Genomic DNA, 20,910 nt, shown 5'->3' with positions numbered 1-20,910 from the left:
TTTTGTAAAAAGAAAAAGCAAAAAAACGTGTCATCGTCCTCGCGGGCAGAGCCAGCGGGGATGGAAGTGTGGGACGATGAGGGCTGGAGCCTTTCCCCTAGAAAGAACGACTGGGATTTGGGTGGAATCGCCAAAACCCTTAGACCTTCACTCCGAGCCTCAAGTCCTCTCTCCCTCTCTGACCTGGACATGTGGGACAGCCAGTCTCACTTTAAATCTCAGGTAATGGCAAATAGGCATATTATCTTCACTTGAGAGAAAATTAAGAGCCATTTAAAATTGTGTTTCTGTGTTCCTCCTCAGTCCTCAGCATGGTACAATGTGGCTAGTGTCTCTGGAGCAGGCTTCCTCTCCAAACTCAGCACCAGGTGAGACAAAATGCCTTTTTCAGTGTTTTCTATCACACTTCATAAACTGACAAACTGTGTCCAAACTAATGTTTCTCTCTGTCCCAGCACTGGCAATGGTGGTTTCAGGCCGAATGACCCAGGCATGAGGAGATGGCAGTCAATGTCCCGCATGGCTCCAGAGGGTGCACCGCGGTCCCTGTCCCCCTCTCCAGGAGCTGAGTTGCGGGCTGCCCTGACTGAGAGCGGCTTTCGTCGGGCAGAGCTGGTGCAGCGCTTGCGGGAGGCTCACGAACGATTAGACAGCCAGACAGACCTGTTGAAATCCAAAGACACACACCTACACCACAGCACAACCACAGCGCAACTTCTGGATATGAAACACAAGGTAGGAGAAGACCCTTAGAGCACCTGGATTCATCTTCCACTTCTTTACTCTTGGCTGGTTGTCTTGGTGGTGGTGTGTGTGTGACCCAGCCTCGCCTCATCCCCTGCTTGCTACATCCCCCAGCAGCTGTCAGAGGCGGTGAGTGCTCTTGAACAGGAGAAGGACGCAGCTGAGCTGTCCCGGTTTGAGGAAAGCCGGCGACGTGGAGAACTGCAAGACAAGTGAGCATTAACGCTGTTGATTGATCCTGGTGTGTCGTCATGACTTATGTTATGTGGGAGAATTGCTGATGATCGAATACAGAGCCCAGGAAGTTTGTTGTTGATACGATTTATGACCATGATTAAGGGTCTTGCAGCTGGAGATGGACATGTTGAAAATGAGGTTGACTCTAGAGAGAGGCAGCAACATCCAGTCTGCCTCCATCCAGAAAAATCCTAGATCTCTTAGCAGCACATTACCTGTGACACAAGAAGACTTTTACAGACAGGTATGCCCAACAACAGAAATCTTGAAGCTTAGTTTCTTCCAATATGAAAATGCTGAAAATTCCAATGTTGTTGATAATTATGACATTGATATTATGAACGTGTAGGGGAAGCAGAAGGCAGAAAAAGAGCTGATCCGATTGAAGGAGGCCCTGAGAGAGGCAGAGTTGAGGGCAGAGTCACTGGAGGCAGAGAAAGACCAGGCTGTCCAGCAACTCCACTCTTCAAAAGAGGTCCGTTCTTTCATCACAAAGGAGAATATCGGTCAAACTCAAATTTTGCTACTAACATTATGCTCCTTCCACCCTCTTCTACGGTCCTAGACTCAGCTAACAGTGTTGAGTCAAACTGAAGAGATAAATCAAAGACTGAGTCACACCATTCAGTCCCACAGCGAACTTCAGGACCAGCTGAGCGAGGCTCGCAGCAAACTGGGCCAGGCTAGCCTGGTGAGTCACCTCAGCCATCATACTGAAATGAAACATAACATCCTCCATCTTACACGACTTCCTGTCATGACCAGTCTCCCCCTCTCCCAAACCCGTCCCAGGAGAGAGACCTCCTGTCCACCAAGGTGCTGAGGATGGAGGACGGTGTGGAGGACCTGAAGGCCAAGCTGTCTGGGGCACTGTCGGACAAAGATCGACTGCTGCAGGAGAAGGCAGACCTGCATCAGAAGGCCCAGGGTCTGGAGCTGCAGCTGGAGAGGGCCCAGCGAGGAAGAGAAGGTTTCACTGACCAGGTGTGTGAGCTCCATGACCAGCTGGCTGAGGCCAAGGCCAGCACCTGCAAGCAGGGACAGGAGACCCTCTTGTTGACAGAAGAGCTGCACTCTGTCAGAGAGGTGAGAGCAATAAATGGTGAAAACGTTTTAATCGTTACACATGCATTGTTTTGGGATGTTCATCTCCATTGTGGTGGCCTTTACCCATGTCCCCATCTCATTGGACTCCAGGTTAACGAGAAGCTCACAATTGAGCTTGAGATGGTGAAACAGAAGCTTGAAACTACACTGATACAGCAGCATGAACTGGGGGCTGAGCGCGTGATTCACACCAATCAGATTGCAGCATTGGAGACCGAGCGCTCACAGCTGATTGGAGAAAAGGAAGAGTTGCTGAAAACTTTTCATCAGGAGGGGCGGGAAGAACTGGACGAAGTGAGGGTGAGGTGTGACCAGCTCAGGTGAGTGATGAGGAACATCAAACAGGAGTGGACAATGTGACTGTACTACAAACGACCTGTGGCTCGCTGGTATTGCAATGAAAACAACAAGGCGTTTCTCATCAGAGAAATCCAGGAGGCCCTTGAGTCAGACAACCACACTCTGCGGGACCGCGGCCAGAGCCTGGAGGCGGAGCTTTGGGAGAGGCAGCAGGAGCTGCAGGAGAAGGAGGCGGAGCTTCAGAGAATGACGGCAGAGACAGCCCAGTCCATGGAGGAGCTGAGGGGTGTGGCCTCTCACTGGAGTGACAAATGGCAGGAGGTTGCTTTGAGGTTGCAGTCCACACAGGGGGAGTTAGAGAGTCTCAAGCAGAACAACCTCGTGGATGCAGTAAGGCTGCTAAAAACCCATCTAAATGAAACAAATAAAAGCACACTGTTTCCTTATGAGGTCCTTTTCGTGGATAGTGGCCATGAAACAATTGATCTATCTAATATCTTGCGTTACAGTTGCAAAAGGAGGCTTCTCAACTGACTGCAGAGGTTGAAAGGCTTAAGACAGAGAGCCAGAAAGACAGGCAAGTGTGAGAAAACAAACAAAGAAATTGTTGTTTTTGTGTGACAGTTCACCTGTCATGAGGTTCCTTTCCTCCCCAGGGATCAGATCCAGACCCTTCTCCAGAACAGAGCTGATTCAGAGGCAGATCTGTCCAGAGTCAAGGTGCTGGCCTTCCCTCCCAGCTGTTTCCTCATTTCCATCCACTTTTGTCTGCGTAGACGCTCGTGGGATTAGACTGTGTTCATCTGGATTACAGGAGCAAATTTGCCATGATCCACATGTGTCTATCTTATCCCGCAGAAGGAGACGGCTTCTCTGCTGAAGCTGGAGTTGGATGCCTGTAAACAGCAGTTAGAGCTGGAGGCGAATAGGAGCCAAGGCCTACTGCACAGACTCAGAGGGAGAGGGAAAGGTAACATTATCATGCCATGTGTAAGACATCCTCAGTGTGGTTATCATCAACCTGGTACTTAGTGAGCATATGCAACTCCTGTAATGACCCCTTTAGAGATTTAGTGCCGTAAAAAAACACTAGGGGGCGATAGACTTCCTTTCTGCATCCCTATGTCCATAGGTGGGGAGACTGTGGACAGAGGAACAGAGATGGAGTGAGTTTACATTATTGTGTGCCTGTTGTATTTTCATCTGCATTATTACGTCTTTAAAAAATTGCATAAAACCTTACTTCCATGATTTGTTTTGTCTAAACTTAGTGTACCACCAGAGACAGTGACACAGCCCATCACTCTGGACCGGAGGCCACCGGGACCCAGTACCAGCCCAAAAGTCTGTCAGATCACTAAAACACCGCGGTCTCTGCCAGTCATTGTTATACAGAACAATCATTGTTCTAGGGACAACCACTATGTTGCTGTGTGGTGTGCCCACTGTCATGCATTGTTTGCACGCGTGCACAGCAGGTCTCCCTGAAGGAGGTGGATGGGGAGCTTGGTCTGGTGAAGGTGGAGCTGCAGAAGGTGTGGGACATGCTGCGGGACAGAGACAGTGAGTTGGAGGAGCAACAGCAGGAGCTTCAGTCAGCCAGAGGACAGGTACAGGACTCCTGGGCTACTGGACTGGAGATGTTTTTGGAAGGATACAGTCCCTTTTATTGCCTATTACATCACTCCTCATCTGTTGCTATACATCCCATGACTAGATGAACCAGCAAATTAGTGAAGTTCAGAGGCTGGATCTGGAACTGACCGAGAGAGAGCAGGAACTTAGGGAAAAGTATGTATGCCTTCCCTGCGGACTTCTCGTCAGAGCTAACTGGCTGAAGCGTCGACTTAAGCAGCGTGTTCCAGATGTCCAACTGACGTTTTAATGTGTGATTCTGTTTCCTGTGGCAGGGAGCATAGTTTGAGGAGTCTGGAGAGACTTAGAGATGCAGAGAGGACAGAGGCACAAATTAAGATCTCTGCACTTGAGCTGAAGGTAATAGTATGAATATTAAAGATCTCTTTTAATTACATTTACTCATATTATCATATATATATTTTATTTTTTATTTTATTTTTACAGAAACCCCCCCCCCCCACTAATAATCCAACTAGCTGTTTCTGTGAACTGAAGTAGTGATCTTTTACATTCACACAATGATTGACAACTAGGTATGTAGTACATAAATCTACTTTAAAATCTACTTTATAAAATTTTTTGCTTGGACATCCAGCTCGTTACTCAGAAGGACCGGGCTGCAGAACAAGCTCACAGCGGTGAGAGTCAAGAGGACGTTCTGAACGCACTTCGGTCCCAGCTGGAAGGTCATTCTCTCCATAATAGCTGTTCTTTCCTTCACACACTGCGCCACAGAGTGAACTTATTGAACTTATACTTATTAAACACTCACAAAGCATCTGAATCGACATTGAATTCCTCAACTGACATAAAACAACAAGTACACATCGATCCTGAATCACATTCATGGTTGAGAGGCTTTCCCTCCGGTGCTGTGTGTGTTCATGTGATCTCAGAGAGCAGGAGGCAAGCCAGTCAGCTGGAGAAGGACAGAGACCAGGCGGTCCAGAGGCTGCAGACGCTGCGCCAGCTTCACCAGGTCCTCATAGCGCTCCTCACAACTCTGATGCTGTGACGTTGGTTACACTGAAAGATTGTAAGTGTTTGGTATCGACCTCCTTCTCCACAGAGTAAAGAAGGGAAGCCCCCTCTAGACAGGAAAAGGAAAGGTGAAAAAGAGGAGAAAACTGCTGCTCTGGATATTGTGGACCAGGAGAAACAGAGAAGACTGGTTACCGAGCAGGTAGAATGATAAAAAAAACAAAACAGCTGAGATGCCAAAACTGTGGGAAATATGATCCAACATTCGGTGTGTGTGTTCTAGCTAAAGACCCTGTTTAAAGAGCGCGAGCTGCAGGGGCAGACCTGTGACCTTTCGGCAGGAGATCTGAGCGACGGGCGCACACAGCAGTCCACAGTCATCACGGTAAAGGACAGAACGCACTGGGTTCACGTCGACGTGCTAGGAAAAGGTCACTGTAGACCCGTTCCAGGTTTTTCTATCTCACTCGCTTCTTTGCTTCGGCAGAATGCGGTTGAAACTCTGCACAGCCAGAGGAAGGAGGAGCAGGAGCCGCTGAGGGACAGGGGCCACCAGCAGGGGGCAGAACTGAGGCCGCGGCAGACGGAGCAGGAGCGGAGGGAGGAGGTGGACTGTCCAGACAGGAAGGAGCGAGAGCAGAAGGAGGTGGCTTGTCTGAGGGATGAGCTCCAGAACAAAGCACATATGGTCAGATGGCTTCCTGTTCTCGTCCCCTACCACTGCACCATCATCGTATAGCCCGCCTCTGTAATCTCTCTGCTTTCGAACACAGGAGGCTCACTGGCCAATGAATCTTCACACACACACACACACACACCCACCCACCCCTCCCCCAAGATAATAATGATGTTAACAGGCATGATCATGACACTTCGTCAGATTAAGCACTGAAATTAACGCTCTGGGCCCCTTGGACCGATCAGGCTTGCACACATATATACATATAAGCACATTTGTGCAGACTGCCCTAATTCCAGTCTCTGTCTTAATCAAGAGTATGTATGGGAAGAATGGATTCAGGATGCAGCATTGAGTTAATCTCCCATATGTTGCTCCACTGGGAAAATAATCAGATTTGGATCTGAGAAACTGAACAACCTGGTCAAGAGCTCAGATGCACAACATCTGACTACCCAGATAGCGTTCCAGGACCCACCACTAGCTTGCACCAAACATGCAGTTAGCCGCCATCCTACATTATGGCTAAACATCCTTCAAACAAACATCTCAAGTGAGACCCCTATTAAAACCTAGTTATGAATAAGACAAGAAAACCCATCAGCCTAAAAACAACAATTTTGTCTTGCCAGATGTCAGCAATGAGCATGGAAATCAGCAATCTGAAAGAAAAAAATGAGAATCTCCTCAAAGGTGAAAGTGTGACTTAATCGGGTACAATCACCAGTCTAGTAGATTCAATTATATTCTCTTGATCTGGGTTTTCTCTCCCTTAGTTTAACTTCTACTCTTCTGAAACGTGCTTTCGGCATTAAGACACCCTGAACAGGGGCTTTTCCACAAGAAACATCCCTACTAACCTTAAGTCCTAATGACACAACATAATCTAAACAAAATCTTTCGGCAATAAGAGATTTGACTTAACCGATATTTCTCCAGTTTATAACTTTCGCTTGTGTGGCACCTTTCCTGTTACTTTTCCCGTCACATCAACAGGCACTACATAATTCCGTAGCTCATGGGATTTGATTCCTTCCTTAAGAATTTGATTCCTTTGTATTTTTTGTTGACCTAGCCAAGCTAAGGTTCCAGCAGCAGATCCAGGGCTTGCGTGCCGCAGCACCTCAGCATGCTGAGAGGAAACCAGAAGCCAGGGTGCCCAGACTTTCAGACCCTACCCAGGAGGACCACCTGGGGGCTGGGACACCCCTCCTCTGTGGAGATGGAATTTATCTGGCTCGACAGGTGGAGATCTGTTCTAGTCCTGACGAGGAGGAGGAGGGGTAGAGGGGGTGCAAGTTACTTGTTGCATCTCACGTGGGGAGAGCCCAGTGTGTGTGTGTGTGTGTGTGTGTGTGTGTGTGTGTGTGTGTGTGTGTGTGTGTGTGTGTGTGTGTTTGTGTGTGGAAGCGGGTACTGATAACTCTGATACTACTATACTGTGAAGACAGTACACACAGCCTCAACATCAAACACCTTGGGCCAGCTTTGTGTGGAGGATAATGCTATGCTTACTGATGATTCCCATCATGCACTTGTTTGTGGAGACAAATCAGAGACTAATCAAACATTTTTCCAGACTAATCCATGTGAACGTCAATCAACTGACCCTTGTCATGAGTGTGATGCGTTTGTACATGAATACAGAAGAAATAAATGGTACTTGTCATTAAACGTGGAAGTGTGTGGAAAACAATGACGGAACAAATGGTTTATTGCAGATCAAAGCAGATAATACATGTATTTGTATACAGAGATACATGTGAAGGAGTCAACCAGACTCAAGAGAGAATTAATTCCTTTCATCAGATCCCAGTTGGCTTCAAACTTAGAGTACTGGGTCCTGATTGGCTGGCGGAATCAGTCACCTCCGGTTGGACGAGGTGCCACCGTGCCCTCTCCACCTGTGCCTGGCTGCACATGTCCTTCCAGTGGCTTCGACCTCCCTCGGAGGCCTCAGGACCAATCAGGACGCGTCCAAGCACCGTGCTCTTTGAATGGGCTTGCTTCTGTCACAATAGAACAGGGAAGGGTTGTTGTGATATCTGGATGTATTCAGGGGCATCTTTTGTAAGGTAATACATATTTTCTTTGCTGAAGGTAGGTTGTCAGTGCCAAAGCAGTTCCCACCTGCGTGACAATGAATTCCAACTGGAGAGGAAGTTGATTGACATCTCCAGGAGGCAGCTCAAACAGGAAAGGGGAGTTCCACACTGTGTTTGCCCCACCTACCCCCTTAGTCTCCCTTGTGCTAATCACAAGTCCCTCCTGGCGGAGGTTGACGACCACCTGGTAGTCTGTGTGGAGGTGCAGACACACAGTACAACACATTCAGTCGCAGATAGGAAGGCTTGGATGATTACTGACTTATTATCAACCCAATGTACAGAACAAAACAGGTTTAACATACTCTCTGTTTCATGCACATCCTATCAAATCAAAAGTATTTTTGCTTTTGTGCCAAGCTTCTCGTGTCAATAGGCAAATAGGAAACAACCTAGTCAGAGTGACTCTACCAAGACAGGCTCTGTTGGATCAGTCAGTGTTGGAGGGGATTGGAACATTGTCTGGAGGATTGTAAGTAGCGAGTGAGGGATTAAAACCACAATGTTATTAAAAAAGGGATGATCTCCAGCAGCATTCACATCCAGTAAGACACACTTTAATCCCAAAACATTAAAAGCAAACATGAGGGCTTACTTTATACCTCTGCCCCTAAAAAGCAAAGCTCAGGACATCCCACGCAGCTTGCACAATATCCCTACACGCCGTGACCTGTAGGCACCATGGATATCCTCTGTAGCGGGGACAGCCCTGGGTCAGGGTCCTACCTGGTGATAGTGAGCCATGCGTGAGCTTGACGAGGTTGTCGGCCCTCAGCACCATGGCCTTGATGCGGTGGCCTAGAGTTTGGTACTGGAGCAGAATGAAGAGTTGACCGAGGGGCTGTGGCGTGCAGCTTCCTCCTCGGCCTGTCGATGCATCCTGGGAGGTCAGGCTCTGGGGTCAAAGGGTACACATTCACCAGACAACGAGAGAGAGAGAGAAAGAGAGAGAGAGAGAGAGAGAGAGAGAGAGAGAGGGAGGAGTAATTACGATGATCTCATTTCGGGCAATGTTTTTCCACATGAACCAAAAGCTGCATTTGTAAAGGAAGCTTAGCCGTTTCTATGATCCCTATCGCAAAAAAGATCATGCCCTTCACTTTGATATACTACACATGAAATGACAAACACTCATTTAGATGCTGTCTTCTCTCTATAAGATAACCCTCACCCTGTTTTTTTTATTTTTACATAAAACCTCTTTCCGGCACATTACCCCAATTTCAACTGATAAATTCCATCTGTCTTTGGTAAAAAAAATACAAAAAAAATGTGTTTTCCTCTACACATGCGTCAATCCACGTCAAGTACCTTTTTAAGCTTCCACTTGTTTGGACTAAGCTCCTTAGTGAAATGCAGGGGACGATCTGGATGCCAGTCCTTTCCCCCACACTGCACCTCCACTTCCCCCAGAGGGGAGCCCCTCGCGCTGGGGGGATCACGCGTGTACACAGCCAGCCTGAGCACGCAGCGCTGGAGCTCCTCCACGCAGCCCACGTTCAGCACCAGACCCAGGCTGTAGGGCTCCCTGCCCAGGCTGGGCCGGACCGCGGCCTGCACCGGGCAGGGGCACATAGGGGCCAGGCTACCCAGCACAGACACCTCCTCCAGCGTGTGGGAGGCCCGGGTGATGCCCTGCACACTGACAGTGAGGGTGCCGTGCTCTGGAGAGAAGGCCATGCTGAAGTCCAGGCTGGGGCCCGGCTGCCTGTAGCTGGACCCGTAGTGCAGCGTGGCCAGGGGGATAGGCCCTTCGGGCATGGAGGAAGAGCAAGTGCTGGTGAGTCTGCTGCGCTCGCTGTACGGAGAGCCGTCGCGAGCGTGATGCCCCGTGGCGCTGCAGCGGCGCTCCAGTGCCCTGCGCGTCCTGGACAGCATCCCGAGCCTGGGGAGTGAGCCGAAGGAGGCCCGGCCTTGGGCCATGGGTCTGTAGACCGGGGAAGAGAGGCAGGGGGTGCTGAGGCGCCGCAGGGGGGAGTAAGACTTGGGGTGGTCCTTGATCTCCGAGGCCGGAGAGCGGGGGGAGTAGGGCGTGCTGACAAAGTTGTCGTTGGAGGCCATCGGGCTGCTGAAGGTGGAGGGGAACTCCGGGACGTCCCCGTCCAGATCCCCGTACTGCTCCCGGAGCGCGGCGGTCGCCGTCGGAAAGGCGACCGGCTCAACCAGGACTGCTGTCACCAGCTCTTTATCTTGGTGAGGGCAGCCGTCACTCATCCTCATGCACAGGACACAGCCCAGGATCAGACAGAGGCAGAACACCACCAGGCCAACGATGAGGAGAACCTGGAGGTGAACTGTACAAAAGTGGACAAGTGGACAACACTTACAACAGGCGCACAGATAAGGACTGCCGTTGCCATTGCCCGATCGAGCAGAATCACATCGAGGCTATTTCCGTCACCTAAAAGAAGATGCAAGGGGGCTTTACCTTCTAGTTGTTTGGTGAACAACACCTGGATGAGCAGCCAGAAGAAGAGTAGGACCATGATGCCTTCAATCATCCCCTTGCAGCAGAACAGCACCACAGACTGACAGAGAGACTGGCCGGGGTACTCTTCGTCGTGGTATGGCATGGTGCCTGCCGTCGTGCCCTCCTGTAGCAGAAACTATGGAACACAAGATGAGCTCACTCCATACTGAAAGTGCTCAGTGGTTCAGTGCAGATTCCATGACTCCCTCTGGAGTAGTATTGTTCTCTTACAAGAACCTAAAACGTTTTTGGTCCCCACTGACCCAGAATTAAATTCTGCAGATTTGATTCTCCTGTTTTTCTTTGCTTTTTTGTTGTTTCCTGATCAATCCGAGGACTCTCTTTTTCTCTCTTCTTTAGATTTCCTCTTCAGAAGTCTCTTGGTTGCCCAGTGTTGGTTCAGAGTGCTGATGTCACTGGGGCACACAAGCCAAATCTCTGCTTGTGTTCCAATGACAGCGTTCAACATCACAATTCTGTTGTAGTCTTGATGACATGACAAAGTACTTGGCAGCATGCAACCTGCTCATTTCACTACTGACGCAGATGAGCGCACCCTCAGCGTTAAAGCATCTTCGCTAAGCTCATCATCCCAAAACACAAAAAAAAAGTCTCTTAAAAAGTCAGTTGAAAGAAAGATATTTGACTGTTCTCTGAACGCTGGGAAAGGATATGTTCTATCTACTGAGAACTATCCAGAAGGGCTCCACCTGCTAACACCATCAGTGGTTGTTCTGTGAGAAGGCGGGGGGCCGTGGGCGGAGACACAGCTCCTGATACCTCCTACCTCCTGCCGCTCCACCTCCTGCCGCTCCACCTCCCGCCGCTCCTGTGCTCCAGATGTCCGTCCAGCAGTCACTGGTGCACATCCACTTCCACAACAGTGAAAACCCTTACGCCCTCCCCCCACCACACAAGCTGTCTCTTCCATTAGTTCATCCTCCGTCATCCGTCTAGTAGAAACCAGAGTTCAGGGATAAACTCTTCTCTATCCACGGTTAAACGTACACACTCATTCTCCTCTGTGCACTCACCATCAATCCATTTAACTTAGAACAGGACTTTTGCTCATTCTGCAAATTATTAAAACATTCCAATGCTGTCACATCAATGACACACATTTTTAGAAAATTTGAATGATTACAAATAGCAGACAGAAAAATACAACAATGCACTGTTTTCCAGGATAGTCTCTAACAAGAGGGCACTAGCACCACCATCTGGCTTTGTAAGTTTAATGCACACATCACTTGATCAAGAATTGATGCCCCCCCCCCCCCCAAAAAAAAAAAACAGGCTTTAATACAGGTTTTCACATCTGATTTTATTTCCTCAAGGCAATGTCCACATAGGAAATACATTGGGTGATTATCAAAAAGACGACTTGTTTCCTACAATACAAAACAGGTCTTTGGTTGTTGGCTGTAGCCCTCCCAAGGCATTCTGGGTAGTGTGAGAGGTGCACAGGATATTGATTCTCTGATTGCATACAGCAGTATTAAATAAGGACAGGCCATATGCTTTCTGCAGTGATTCAAACACTCTGTCTAAAAATGAAACTAAACTACTAAATTAGAACACAAGCAACTCTTTGTTAGAAAGTGAGGTAGACCTGGTTGAACGTCCCTCTGATATTCTTCAGATCAATGCAAAGATTTTTTTTTTTTTTTTGAAAACACAAAAGGTGTGGATGTGTTTTGGAACAGAATGAACAGCCACTGTAATCAGGGAATCTGTCTTGGCCTAACAGACATTCCTGAGAAAGACCCTTTCCCAAAACATGGAAAAGCAAATGAGGTAAGAAGTTGATTGATTATAAACATCTCGCCCCCTTCTGAACTGCAGCAAAATTTATCCAAGGCTTGTTTTTTAGGGTTTTCCATAAATATGCATGGACACAAAATGGTTACAAAAACAGATGATTTTGTCTTATTGCTAGAGACGAACATGTAAACAAGTGATATTCTGTATTCATTGGTCCACGGAGGAGGTAGATACCAACCCAACTCTACAGTTGGGCTGGCTGTTAACTATCATACAGAGTTACTGTCTTAAAAGCTGCATTTGTACAAGACTCCTTTACCATTTCTTCATTCCAATTCTAAATATTTTCATAAAGAAATTAAAATCAAGTCTACAGACCATCTTGATATGACTAATGCTAATACAAACAGTTAATGAGGAAGAAATTCACAAATACCAAAGTCGGTTTGAATTCACAGTTGACATCAGGAAAATGAAAGACAAACACAAAAAAAAGTGTTCACCTGTAACACACAACGTGACGGACCACTGTGCGCGACTCGTGGGTGCGACCAAGAATATCGTCGTCAAGCAGGAGTTGCATGGCAAGGGAAGGGAATTGATGCTTTTCCACGTTAGAATTTGGGTGATGTATCTAGCTGTTGGATGCATTCTGACAGATCCACCTCAGCTGAGAGAAGTGATGCAGTCAGTTGGGACCCTTTGAGGATAAGGGAGATGAGGAGGAGGTCGGGCTGTGAGTCGACGACATGCTGCCAAACCCACTCTGACCAGCTGTTGTCATGGACACCAACGAGGCTGCAGAGGACTTCTGGGCATACAGCATTCCTAGAGAGCAGATCGATAAATGTGTTTGTGTGTGTTTGTGTGTGTGTGTGCTTGTGTGGGGTCACCATGGAGACAACAAACCCATGTAGAGAGAACAAAGATGACCCACCTGAGTAAAGAGTGCCGTTCACCTCCACTGACACACTGATGCTAGCAGCCCCGTTGGTGGAAATACTCAGAGACAGATCTTGTTTGCTCTCTGGGGGTAAGAGGAAGGACAATTTTAATAACCTGCATAAACCACCACTCCAGTTTCCATCTCCATTACGTGCAGCATTGCGCCGCACCATGGCAGGGTACTGACCATGGTCGTTGTTGGCTGCTGCTGCTGCTGGCTGCTTCACAGGGTTGAAGTGAGAGGCCATGGCCAGCAGGTTCTGCTGGAAGGCCTGCTGGATCAGACGCTGCTGCTCCTCTGCCAGCCGGGCCATCTTCCTGTCTGGCCCCTCGCCCCCCGCGGCCCTCTCCAGCCTCTCCCTCAGGTGTTCCAGGGTGGCAGCCTGGGCCATCTGCTGCTGCCCCAGCCCCAGCGCCATGGGGAGCCTGCTGGGCAGCATGCCACTCGCGTCATCTGAGGAGGCACAAGGGGAGAGAGGGAGACTTTGATTCAACTCCTGTCATCCGATGAAGGACGGCGTCCTTGGACGACTTGGCCCCGCTGTCACATGGACTTCCTGGTTGTCGTAATGCATTTACGACAGCAGAGGGCGCATTGACCTGAACGCCGATGTTGCATTTAGTCACGCGGTGCGCACACTTGTGGGGGGAACTGCTGATATCACAGATGCCATGCATGCCAGGCCTAAAAACAGACTCATTTGATATAATAACCTCAACGTCAATAGGCAAGCAACCCTCCCAGAGTGTTCCACGCTTCCTGTCCTCGACAGGACGGGCCACAAACCTGCTCTCCTCTTCAGGGCCTGGCTGGGGGACGAGTGCAGGCCGTTGTGTCCGGAGGAGTGCGTGTGGATCTTGGGCGAGGAGAGGAGGGAGTGGGGGGCCGAGGCCTGCGATGGCGAGTAGTGGAACAGGCTGCTGTTGAAGCTGGCCCGCCGGCCCTCGCGCCGGTTCCCGTCGATGGCGGCCTGCAGCTCGCCCGGGGAGCTCAGGCCCTTCTTGTCACACTCAAACGGGTACAGGTACTTCATATACCTGCATGGACCACGAGGGAACAGATACTGTACATCCAAATATTTACATACACACTCTTATCTATCTATCTATCCATACTAGAAGAAGACTTAAATTAGACGTGCGAGATGAAGACACGCTGTGAGCAGAGACATCCACACTCGCGCACTATTTCTGTCTTTGGATCTACCGCACACGAGCAACAAGCAGTCAGCGGTTCATCCAGAGAGCATTAACTAGGGACTGTTGGAGTTTTATACTACCGACTCAGTCTGTTCTCGAGAGACTGGTGGCCCTGTTAACTCCAAGTGGTTTCCTCTAGCATGCCTGAAACACCCGCATCCCAACACTGAGAGGGGCCACGACCATCCGAGGAGGTCACAGAGCATGCAAGTCAATCAAGTCATTGGCCGGGAATCGACCCAGCAACCTTCGGATTAATAGACCGATTCCTTATACACTCAGCCATCTGACCTCTGATAGAATTCAAACTAAAATGGGAAAATGATATATTATTCTATTAAATACGATTAGAATATGTTTTGGTCACAGAATGTAGTCTGGAATCGTAGGTGAGAGAGGGGAAGTCGTGCAGAAATGGCCCCGAGACGGAATCAAACCTGGCCCGCTGTGTCGGGGCCTCAGCCCATGAGGTACGCGCTCTGCCTGCTCAGTCACCGGGTCGCTCCTCGAAAACGAATATATAACCGACGCTAAAACGGTGAATAAGAAGAGAACTGACTGTGTGCGGAGGGTGAAGGCTGCGCTGGTGATGGAGGTGGGTAGGTTGAGGCCCTTAGTGATCTCCCTCCAGATCTTCTTGTTGATGACCTCCACCAGGCCTCCCTTCTCCGTCACCAGCTTGTAGAGCTTGTACAGATCCAGCACCTGCTTGGCCATGATGGGGATGCGGTTGACCGGGGTGCCTGGGAGAAGACAGCGGCAGCACATCAGAGGGGCCACTGAGCAACCACACAACCAAGATGGCTGACTGATTAAATGGAGGAAATGGAGGTCCAAAATGTATTTCTTCGTTATCTGAAAAACGATTGGAAGGTGAAATAGCAGGTGAACAAGCAGCTGGCATACTATTAGTGCCTGCATGATAAATGGCACAATGTGTCATTAGGTTAACATGGGGCTAGAATTCTAATCTGTATGGATAGGCCCCTCTAATGAAGCTCCTTAAAGCAGATTGGGTGGGTGGCGGGGGGGTTAATCCAGCCCCCCTCTCTGTCATTGGCTGCACTGCAAGGCGTGGGTCAGCTTTAGACACAGCATGGCTTGTCAATTCAAGGAGTGACAGCTTATGGTACCAATCCTACCTTGAAATAAATCCAATTTATGAGGAAGGGCCTCAAACAACAGTTGCTGTGACGAGAGATTACTTCTTCCTTTGGACATTTGTGCAACACACATGGCTTTGGATTTGGAAATGTCTACGACTCGGGGGTGGGTTAGGAAAGGCTGACATCTTGAAGGGAGGTCTCTGCTAATGCTGGGGAGGGGGGAGGTGCAGGGTCTGCTATTTACCGTCAACCATGGCAACTCCACAACATCTATTCAGAAGCTCCGCAGAGCAACAAACCCTCTAGGTGAACCGTGGCCTATTGTCACAAACAATACTGCAGTCTGCGTCACACTGTGATGTGAAAACAAGGACGCTGCATTCACCACAAATGGTCGCGATCATATTTATGACACCTGTTGTTCCCAGGGGCTAACCCGCCATAAAAAAACGTTAGCCCCCCCCCCCCCCCCCATGAGGAGTAGTGAACTGTGTATGAAGGGCCGCTAGTCTTGTCTCGTCTCTCTTCCTGTGTTGAAGCAGAGGCCCTGGGTGAGACACAGTCATCCATCATCCTTAGCTAGACAAGTGGGGCCTCCTAATCCACCCTCGCAACACTGCCAACACAGACGCACACACACACAAATGAAGGAGCAAATCTGGGTTGGGGGGGGGCGATTGCACTTGGCATTTTTATAGCGTTCAAGCTTGAGGCAACTGTTCTAACAGCCCAAACTGAAAATGGTGTTCTGCATGCTGGAGACATCCACCTGATGAAACGACAGTGTGGCTGATTGCTTCTTACGCTTGGAAGAAGGTTGATGACGCTGGAGTGGATTTTGGGACTGTAAAGAAACACCACGTTTACCTCTTTTCTGCATGAAGATGAACAACTCATCCAGGAACTCCTTGCGGTTTGGGTCACCGTCCAATTCGTAAAGCTGTGGGTAGAAACCAACTGTGAACTCGGGAGGTAAATACTGGTAAAATACAGGTACAACCAGTATTTAGCTGCTGTTGCCTCAACAACGCGTCGCGTCTCCGTTACCTTGGCAAAGTCTCTGGACGGCTCAGCTCTGGCACGGCTCTGCTCTTCATTCTCCTCTGCCCAGCTCATGCTACCTTTCTAGAAACAAACAGCAAAGGAAAAGAACACTCAATGAAACAGCCATGTCGCTAGGTACACTGTGATCAAGGCCTAAACCCTCTGGCCGAAATCAGCCAACAGCTGCAAAGATATCAGGAACGCCATTAGGAAAGAAAGAGAGGGAGGAGGGGTCTTGCATTTATTTGCAGAGGGTGACCTCTGTGTGACTGTGTTCCTTTATACAGCTGCAAGGATTGATTAAAAGACATCCAGTTTGGGCCGAAGGACACTAGGACTCGTTCCACCCCCAATGTCGAAAAAACCTGTTCTCTTCCCAAGTGTGAATACCAGCCTGGAGGGGGGGGGGGGGGGGGGGTTGGCGATATGCTAAGAGTCTCCAGCGTTGCATCTGGGGAGGGTTGGCCAGTGGTCATCTAAGGCATAGCATGCTAGAATGAAGGGTTAAAGAAAGGGGCCCTGCTTGTTAGGCCCCTTCATATGACACTCATCTCTCCTCCACCCCCCACCAGTCCATATCCTATCTGACAGTTGAGAGGACCAAGAATGTAACTGAGGACAGAGGGGGACCCACGAAGCTGTGCAGCCGTGTGGAAAAGCACACTGGGATGTATTGTGTCTGGGTCAGCACTGATCCGAGAGCCATGACGGCAGATAGTTTAGTAAAAAGAAAAAACGGTTCAAAAAAGTAGTCTAGGCAATCTACCACTATTTTTTTCCGGCGTATTTTCAGGGCGTTGCGTTCAATTGTTCTGGCCGAATTGCAATCAATTGCAAACACCCTACAGTGCCCCTGAGAATACATCTGTTGACCCATTGCTTCGACAAAGCAATTTGAATAATGGCAGCCCATCTCCCCAGCAGCTATTGACAGTGGAGGGAGATCAACATGGCTCGTCCCTCAGTCATCAAGCGAAAATAATAAACCCCCTCCCCCTCATTGGTGAGGCAGAGACCTACTGTGGATCTCTTGACAAAGAGCCCCCCTAATTGCTACTTCTACATCTAAGAATGTAGAATGCTCAAATATCATAGGTCATCCAACTCTGGTAATACCTTCAATCCCAAGAAAAAAAAGGACTAATCTACATTTAGACTCAACTGTCACTTAAAAAAAGCAGATCTTACCGTACATTATGAGTACTGAGGTTTTTTTTTCTTTTTTTCTTTTTTTTTTTTGGGGGGGGGGGGTGTAATCATAAGGTTAATTTCATTTGGATACTTTGCAAGCAGCTGTAACTCTGACCCAGAGACACTGCCACAGGAGGGGGCAAATCTTTAATCCAAATTGAATTATTTGGCCTCTATTTTCCTGTCCGAGTGAAAATGTATCTGGCCCCATGCTGTGTTTCAGGCTGTAAGTTGACTCGATCCAGGCGTCTATCGGATGCATCCCGTGGTTTCCATCTAGATCCTTTGCAATACCATCAACATTATCACACCATGTTAATTCTTTCGATTTTTAAAGAGCCTATTATAGCTTGTAGTTGTCAACATTGGATAGTGAATCTGAAGAAGATTCCAAGAGAAACGGAAAGCAAAAGTGTAAACCATCTTGGTGTTATCATAACGCTCTTGCTATTGTTTGTACCCACACAGGTAATTCTTGTCAACTACCCAGGCAAACTAAAAAACCAAATCACTTGAAATAACACACTGCGAAAACACACTACAAAATTGTAAATTGATCACTTGCAGCTGTGCCAGGGTCTGCCGCCATAAACCGTTGCCTGGAGACGGCAATGGAGTGTCCATTGATGAAACCTTGCCCCGTGTAACTGCAAGACGCTTCAGAATTAATTGAATCTGGTTTACTTAAAAAGGAGGACCCATGCTTATTAAAAAGGCTGGGCTAGCATACAGACAAATGTTTAACAACTCATGAAAAGACAAGGGTCAGGAAAGTATAGGTTAAACCTTTTCCTATGCTTTTAAGACTAAAAGCACACACTTTTAAATGTTTATAATACTATGAAAGATCACTTCATCTTGTTTACCTATGAAAGAGAATATTACACACCCAAGTTAGGTCAGTCTTGATGCCATCCTTTGTACAGAATGGTATCAAAGCAAAACCACTCCCCTATCAAATTTGAGTCAGTAGGTAAAGTTTGAAATCTGCATACCATGCACAACATGCAGCCAGAGTGCTATAATCTACACTAGAACACGACATCACTTCAGTTCTGTACGTCATCCTCACCCCTATTACATCTCAAACAGCTGTTTCAGAGTTCACTTCCGACACGGAAGGATTGGACCGGTGCCAGCGCCACTGAGCCCGGCCAAGAAGGCTTTCTCCGAAAAGCCACACGAGGTGAAGAAAAGTCTGAGGTGGGAAGTGCAGCTGAAATAAGCCCTGCTGCAGTTGGCCCCCTGCCAAAGGACACATCTTCCTTCACAACAGGAGGCCCCCTCAGGAGCAGCGTGCCAAAGATAAGACCTCCACCCCCAACAGGAGCAGGTCAACAATGTAATGAGAGTGGGATGGAAATCTCATACAATAGCCGGAGGGGGGGGGGGGGGAGAGAATTATGTTACATTTCTTTCCATCTCTGCCATTTGCATCTGCATGCCATTTGATGCAACTATTATTTTTATAATAAGTCTGTCTGACCCGCTAGTTTGAAAGAATGGCAAAAAACATCCCTTGGTTGTAGATGGTTCGAAAAAAACATCTTGAATGATTGGCGCATTTGACGGACGCCAATGGTATGCCAATATAGTAACAGGGTCACAATGATCACCAATACTGTACCAACTTACTTGCTTGAATTGCTCATCAAAACTCCAGTCAGTAAGTCCATTGGGTGATGTGAATGAATGCTGGTCCATGGGAGAAAGCTCCTTTTCCTCGCGTTCTTGTTTGAAAGTCATCGGAGGTGAAGTGGCTAGCTGATCAGTGGGAAGTGATGTTGAAAAGGGAGTAAAAGAAAAAATAGGCTTTTGTTGGAGTGGGGGCTTCTTTAAGTTGAGTGCCAGAGCATCTTCGCCCTCACTGTGCTCCTCGTCATCCATGTCTTCATCCTCTCCATCATCTTCCCCGCCAGAGCCTTGTTCGTCGTCTTCGTTCTCATAACCTACACCCGCCCTGCTCTGGTGGCGATCGGCAGTCTGCTGCTGATCTGTTTGTGTCCTCTCGATGCTCTTTCCTCGGAAAGACGAGTCAAGTGGGGCACCTGAGACTCTTGCTGCAGCCACATGCTTGGCAAACGCGAGCTGGGCTTGACGAAGGTGCTTCTCCTCACGTTCCAACTGCAGTTTGGCTTCTTGCTGCCTCTGGAGATGTTCCATCACTGCCCCAAGTCGAACGCCAACTGGACTCCCATTGCACCCTGCTCCCAAACTATCCTGCAGGAATAAGATTTAACAAGACATATGTTATGTCATATACACGTCAAATAGGTGGAGCTAAATCATAAATAAATTGACCCTCAAGACAAGTCTTACCGTAAACTCTAGGCCTAGCCTTCTCAGACAGCAACAGCTGTATGCGTTAACTTAGAAATAAAATGGCGGCACAGCAGAGCCAAATCGTAGCTACAACTTATTTGTGACTTCAGGATCACAGAAAGCGCACTGTGATACGCTCCTAATAGGGCAATAACGTATCCTTTGTTATAATAATACAACTGTGCATTACAACGTTTTACTTGAATGTGCTCAAACAACCTGGTAAAGATTTAAACCGCAGAAACAGTAGTAGGACGTAGGCCTACTACAGTAAATAAATTCAAATTGATCCAGTTGGAATCTTTCTTCGTTGGCAAGCTCTGACCTACACGTGCCCGAGCAGGTCAAATTTAGGTTCATTTGAGAGCTTGATTTATAATTGAAACCCCGGCAAATTGGCCGAAAGGGATATGGGCTGTTTAAAATTGGAAATAATAACAGAAATGTAATATAATAAAACGACTCATTGTTTCAAAGCTAGTCGGAAGTATCTCGGGCCACTTAGCTACACACAAGTCCCAAATTATCTGCAAAGTAGGCTACAATGACAATTTTAAAATGATCTAATAATCCAGTACATACTTTAAGATGCGCTTTATTTTTTTAAATTTAATTGCAATGTAGCCAATAGTTGAAAAGTGACAATTACTTGATAAGATCACTTCCACATGTTAAACGCCGAACTTACCATTTCAGCCTTTGAGTTGTCCATCATTAGACCACTTCCAGTCACACCTTTTCCAATGCCTTCCTGTTGCTTGTTGAAAATCTATTTACACGATCATATCTCTCCACAGATAATTAAATCAAACATAAAAGCGATACCAAAAATATCTCAGAACCTTGGTGATTAAAACTGGCGAGGGCAGTAAACAGCTCTGCCCAGCCGCCTCACCTACCCTGGCCACAGCGTATAGAAACTCAAACATCCCTAGCCTGATCTTTACAGAATACCCCACCCCCCAAATTGTAGGCTACACGAAGACCCGCCCAGACTTGAAACTTAGTTGACCTTACCCTGTGCAATTCACGGCGATACTCGTACATTTACATTTAGTCATTTAACAGACGCTCTTA

General features: G+C 48.0%; 3 protein-coding genes and 1 non-coding gene across 6 annotated transcripts; 1 reads left to right on the top strand and 3 right to left on the bottom strand.

Moving 5' to 3' along the window:
- Positions 1 to 67: 67 nt before the first annotated feature.
- LOC146259063 (uncharacterized) lies at positions 68 to 7,340 on the top strand. Of its 2 annotated transcripts, none has more exons than XM_084672584.1 (24): positions 68 to 222; positions 304 to 368; positions 456 to 735; positions 859 to 956; positions 1,084 to 1,225; positions 1,331 to 1,456; positions 1,547 to 1,672; positions 1,774 to 2,067; positions 2,179 to 2,408; positions 2,514 to 2,778; positions 2,898 to 2,965; positions 3,045 to 3,108; positions 3,247 to 3,358; positions 3,521 to 3,554; positions 3,660 to 3,732; positions 3,867 to 3,998; positions 4,106 to 4,179; positions 4,299 to 4,383; positions 4,622 to 4,712; positions 4,923 to 5,005; positions 5,096 to 5,209; positions 5,291 to 5,392; positions 5,495 to 5,695; positions 6,762 to 7,340. In XM_084672584.1, the coding sequence occupies exons 1-24, from the start codon at positions 190 to 192 to the stop codon at positions 6,768 to 6,770; spliced, it is 2,901 nt and encodes a 966-aa protein (XP_084528710.1). In that variant the 5' UTR covers positions 68 to 189; the 3' UTR covers positions 6,771 to 7,340. The 2 variants fall into 2 exon arrangements, with proteins under 2 accessions (XP_084528710.1, XP_084528709.1); XM_084672583.1 differs by having other exon boundaries at positions 3,864 to 3,998.
- Positions 7,341 to 7,428: 88 nt separating this feature from the next.
- LOC146259062 (uncharacterized) lies at positions 7,429 to 10,364 on the bottom strand. Its single transcript, XM_084672591.1, has 5 exons — positions 10,220 to 10,364; positions 9,103 to 10,085; positions 8,518 to 8,686; positions 7,817 to 7,983; positions 7,429 to 7,695 (listed from the first exon to the last, which is right to left on the bottom strand). The coding sequence occupies exons 1-5, from the start codon at positions 10,362 to 10,364 to the stop codon at positions 7,492 to 7,494; spliced, it is 1,668 nt and encodes a 555-aa protein (XP_084528717.1). The 3' UTR covers positions 7,429 to 7,491.
- Positions 10,365 to 11,570: 1,206 nt separating this feature from the next.
- LOC146259060 (AT-rich interactive domain-containing protein 3B-like) lies at positions 11,571 to 20,783 on the bottom strand. 2 transcript variants are annotated; one of them, XM_084672589.1, is made up of 9 exons: positions 20,522 to 20,783; positions 19,147 to 19,731; positions 16,324 to 16,401; positions 16,144 to 16,216; positions 14,730 to 14,913; positions 13,758 to 14,008; positions 13,158 to 13,424; positions 12,963 to 13,052; positions 11,571 to 12,853 (listed from the first exon to the last, which is right to left on the bottom strand). In XM_084672589.1, the coding sequence occupies exons 1-9, from the start codon at positions 20,546 to 20,548 to the stop codon at positions 12,714 to 12,716; spliced, it is 1,695 nt and encodes a 564-aa protein (XP_084528715.1). In that variant the 5' UTR covers positions 20,549 to 20,783; the 3' UTR covers positions 11,571 to 12,713. The 2 variants fall into 2 exon arrangements, with proteins under 2 accessions (XP_084528715.1, XP_084528716.1); XM_084672590.1 differs by lacking the exon at positions 20,522 to 20,783 and adding an exon at positions 19,831 to 20,298.
- LOC146259061 (small nucleolar RNA U109) lies at positions 14,229 to 14,380 on the bottom strand. The gene has a single exon (XR_014729830.1). It is a non-coding gene; the product is annotated as a small nucleolar RNA U109 (small nucleolar RNA).
- Positions 20,784 to 20,910: the final 127 nt, after the last annotated feature.

Source organism: Hypomesus nipponensis, chromosome 14 (assembly GCF_054491055.1).
Source record: "Hypomesus nipponensis isolate SF chromosome 14, ASM5449105v1, whole genome shotgun sequence".
NCBI lineage: Eukaryota > Metazoa > Chordata > Actinopteri > Osmeriformes > Osmeridae > Hypomesus > Hypomesus nipponensis.
This window is presented reverse-complemented; position numbering and strand designations above follow the sequence as displayed.

What these genes read in the sequence shown, in the direction of transcription:
- LOC146259063 (XM_084672583.1), top strand. Translation starts at nt 190, where the DNA reads ATGTGGGACAGCCAGTCTCACTTTAAATCTCAG. An exon ending in AGTCTCACTTTAAATCTCAG is followed by an intron (nt 223 to 303) that starts GTAATGGCAAAT and finishes GTTCCTCCTCAG; the next exon opens with TCCTCAGCATGGTACAATGT. An exon ending in GACAGAGGAACAGAGATGGA is followed by an intron (nt 3,555 to 3,659) that starts GTGAGTTTACAT and finishes GTCTAAACTTAG; the next exon opens with TGTACCACCAGAGACAGTGA.
- LOC146259062 (XM_084672591.1), bottom strand. Translation starts at nt 10,364, where the DNA reads ATGCCATACCACGACGAAGAGTACCCCGGCCAGTCTCTCTGTCAGTCT. An exon ending in GCATGGCTCACTATCACCAG is followed by an intron (nt 7,984 to 8,517) that starts GTAGGACCCTGA and finishes ACCTCCACACAG; the next exon opens with ACTACCAGGTGGTCGTCAAC. An exon ending in TGGAATTCATTGTCACGCAG is followed by an intron (nt 7,696 to 7,816) that starts GTGGGAACTGCT and finishes CTATTGTGACAG; the next exon opens with AAGCAAGCCCATTCAAAGAG.
- LOC146259060 (XM_084672589.1), bottom strand. Translation starts at nt 20,548, where the DNA reads ATGATGGACAACTCAAAGGCTGAAATG. An exon ending in ACAACTCAAAGGCTGAAATG is followed by an intron (nt 19,732 to 20,521) that starts GTAAGTTCGGCG and finishes TTATTCCTGCAG; the next exon opens with GATAGTTTGGGAGCAGGGTG. An exon ending in TTGATGAGCAATTCAAGCAA is followed by an intron (nt 16,402 to 19,146) that starts GTAAGTTGGTAC and finishes GTTTGTTTCTAG; the next exon opens with AAAGGTAGCATGAGCTGGGC.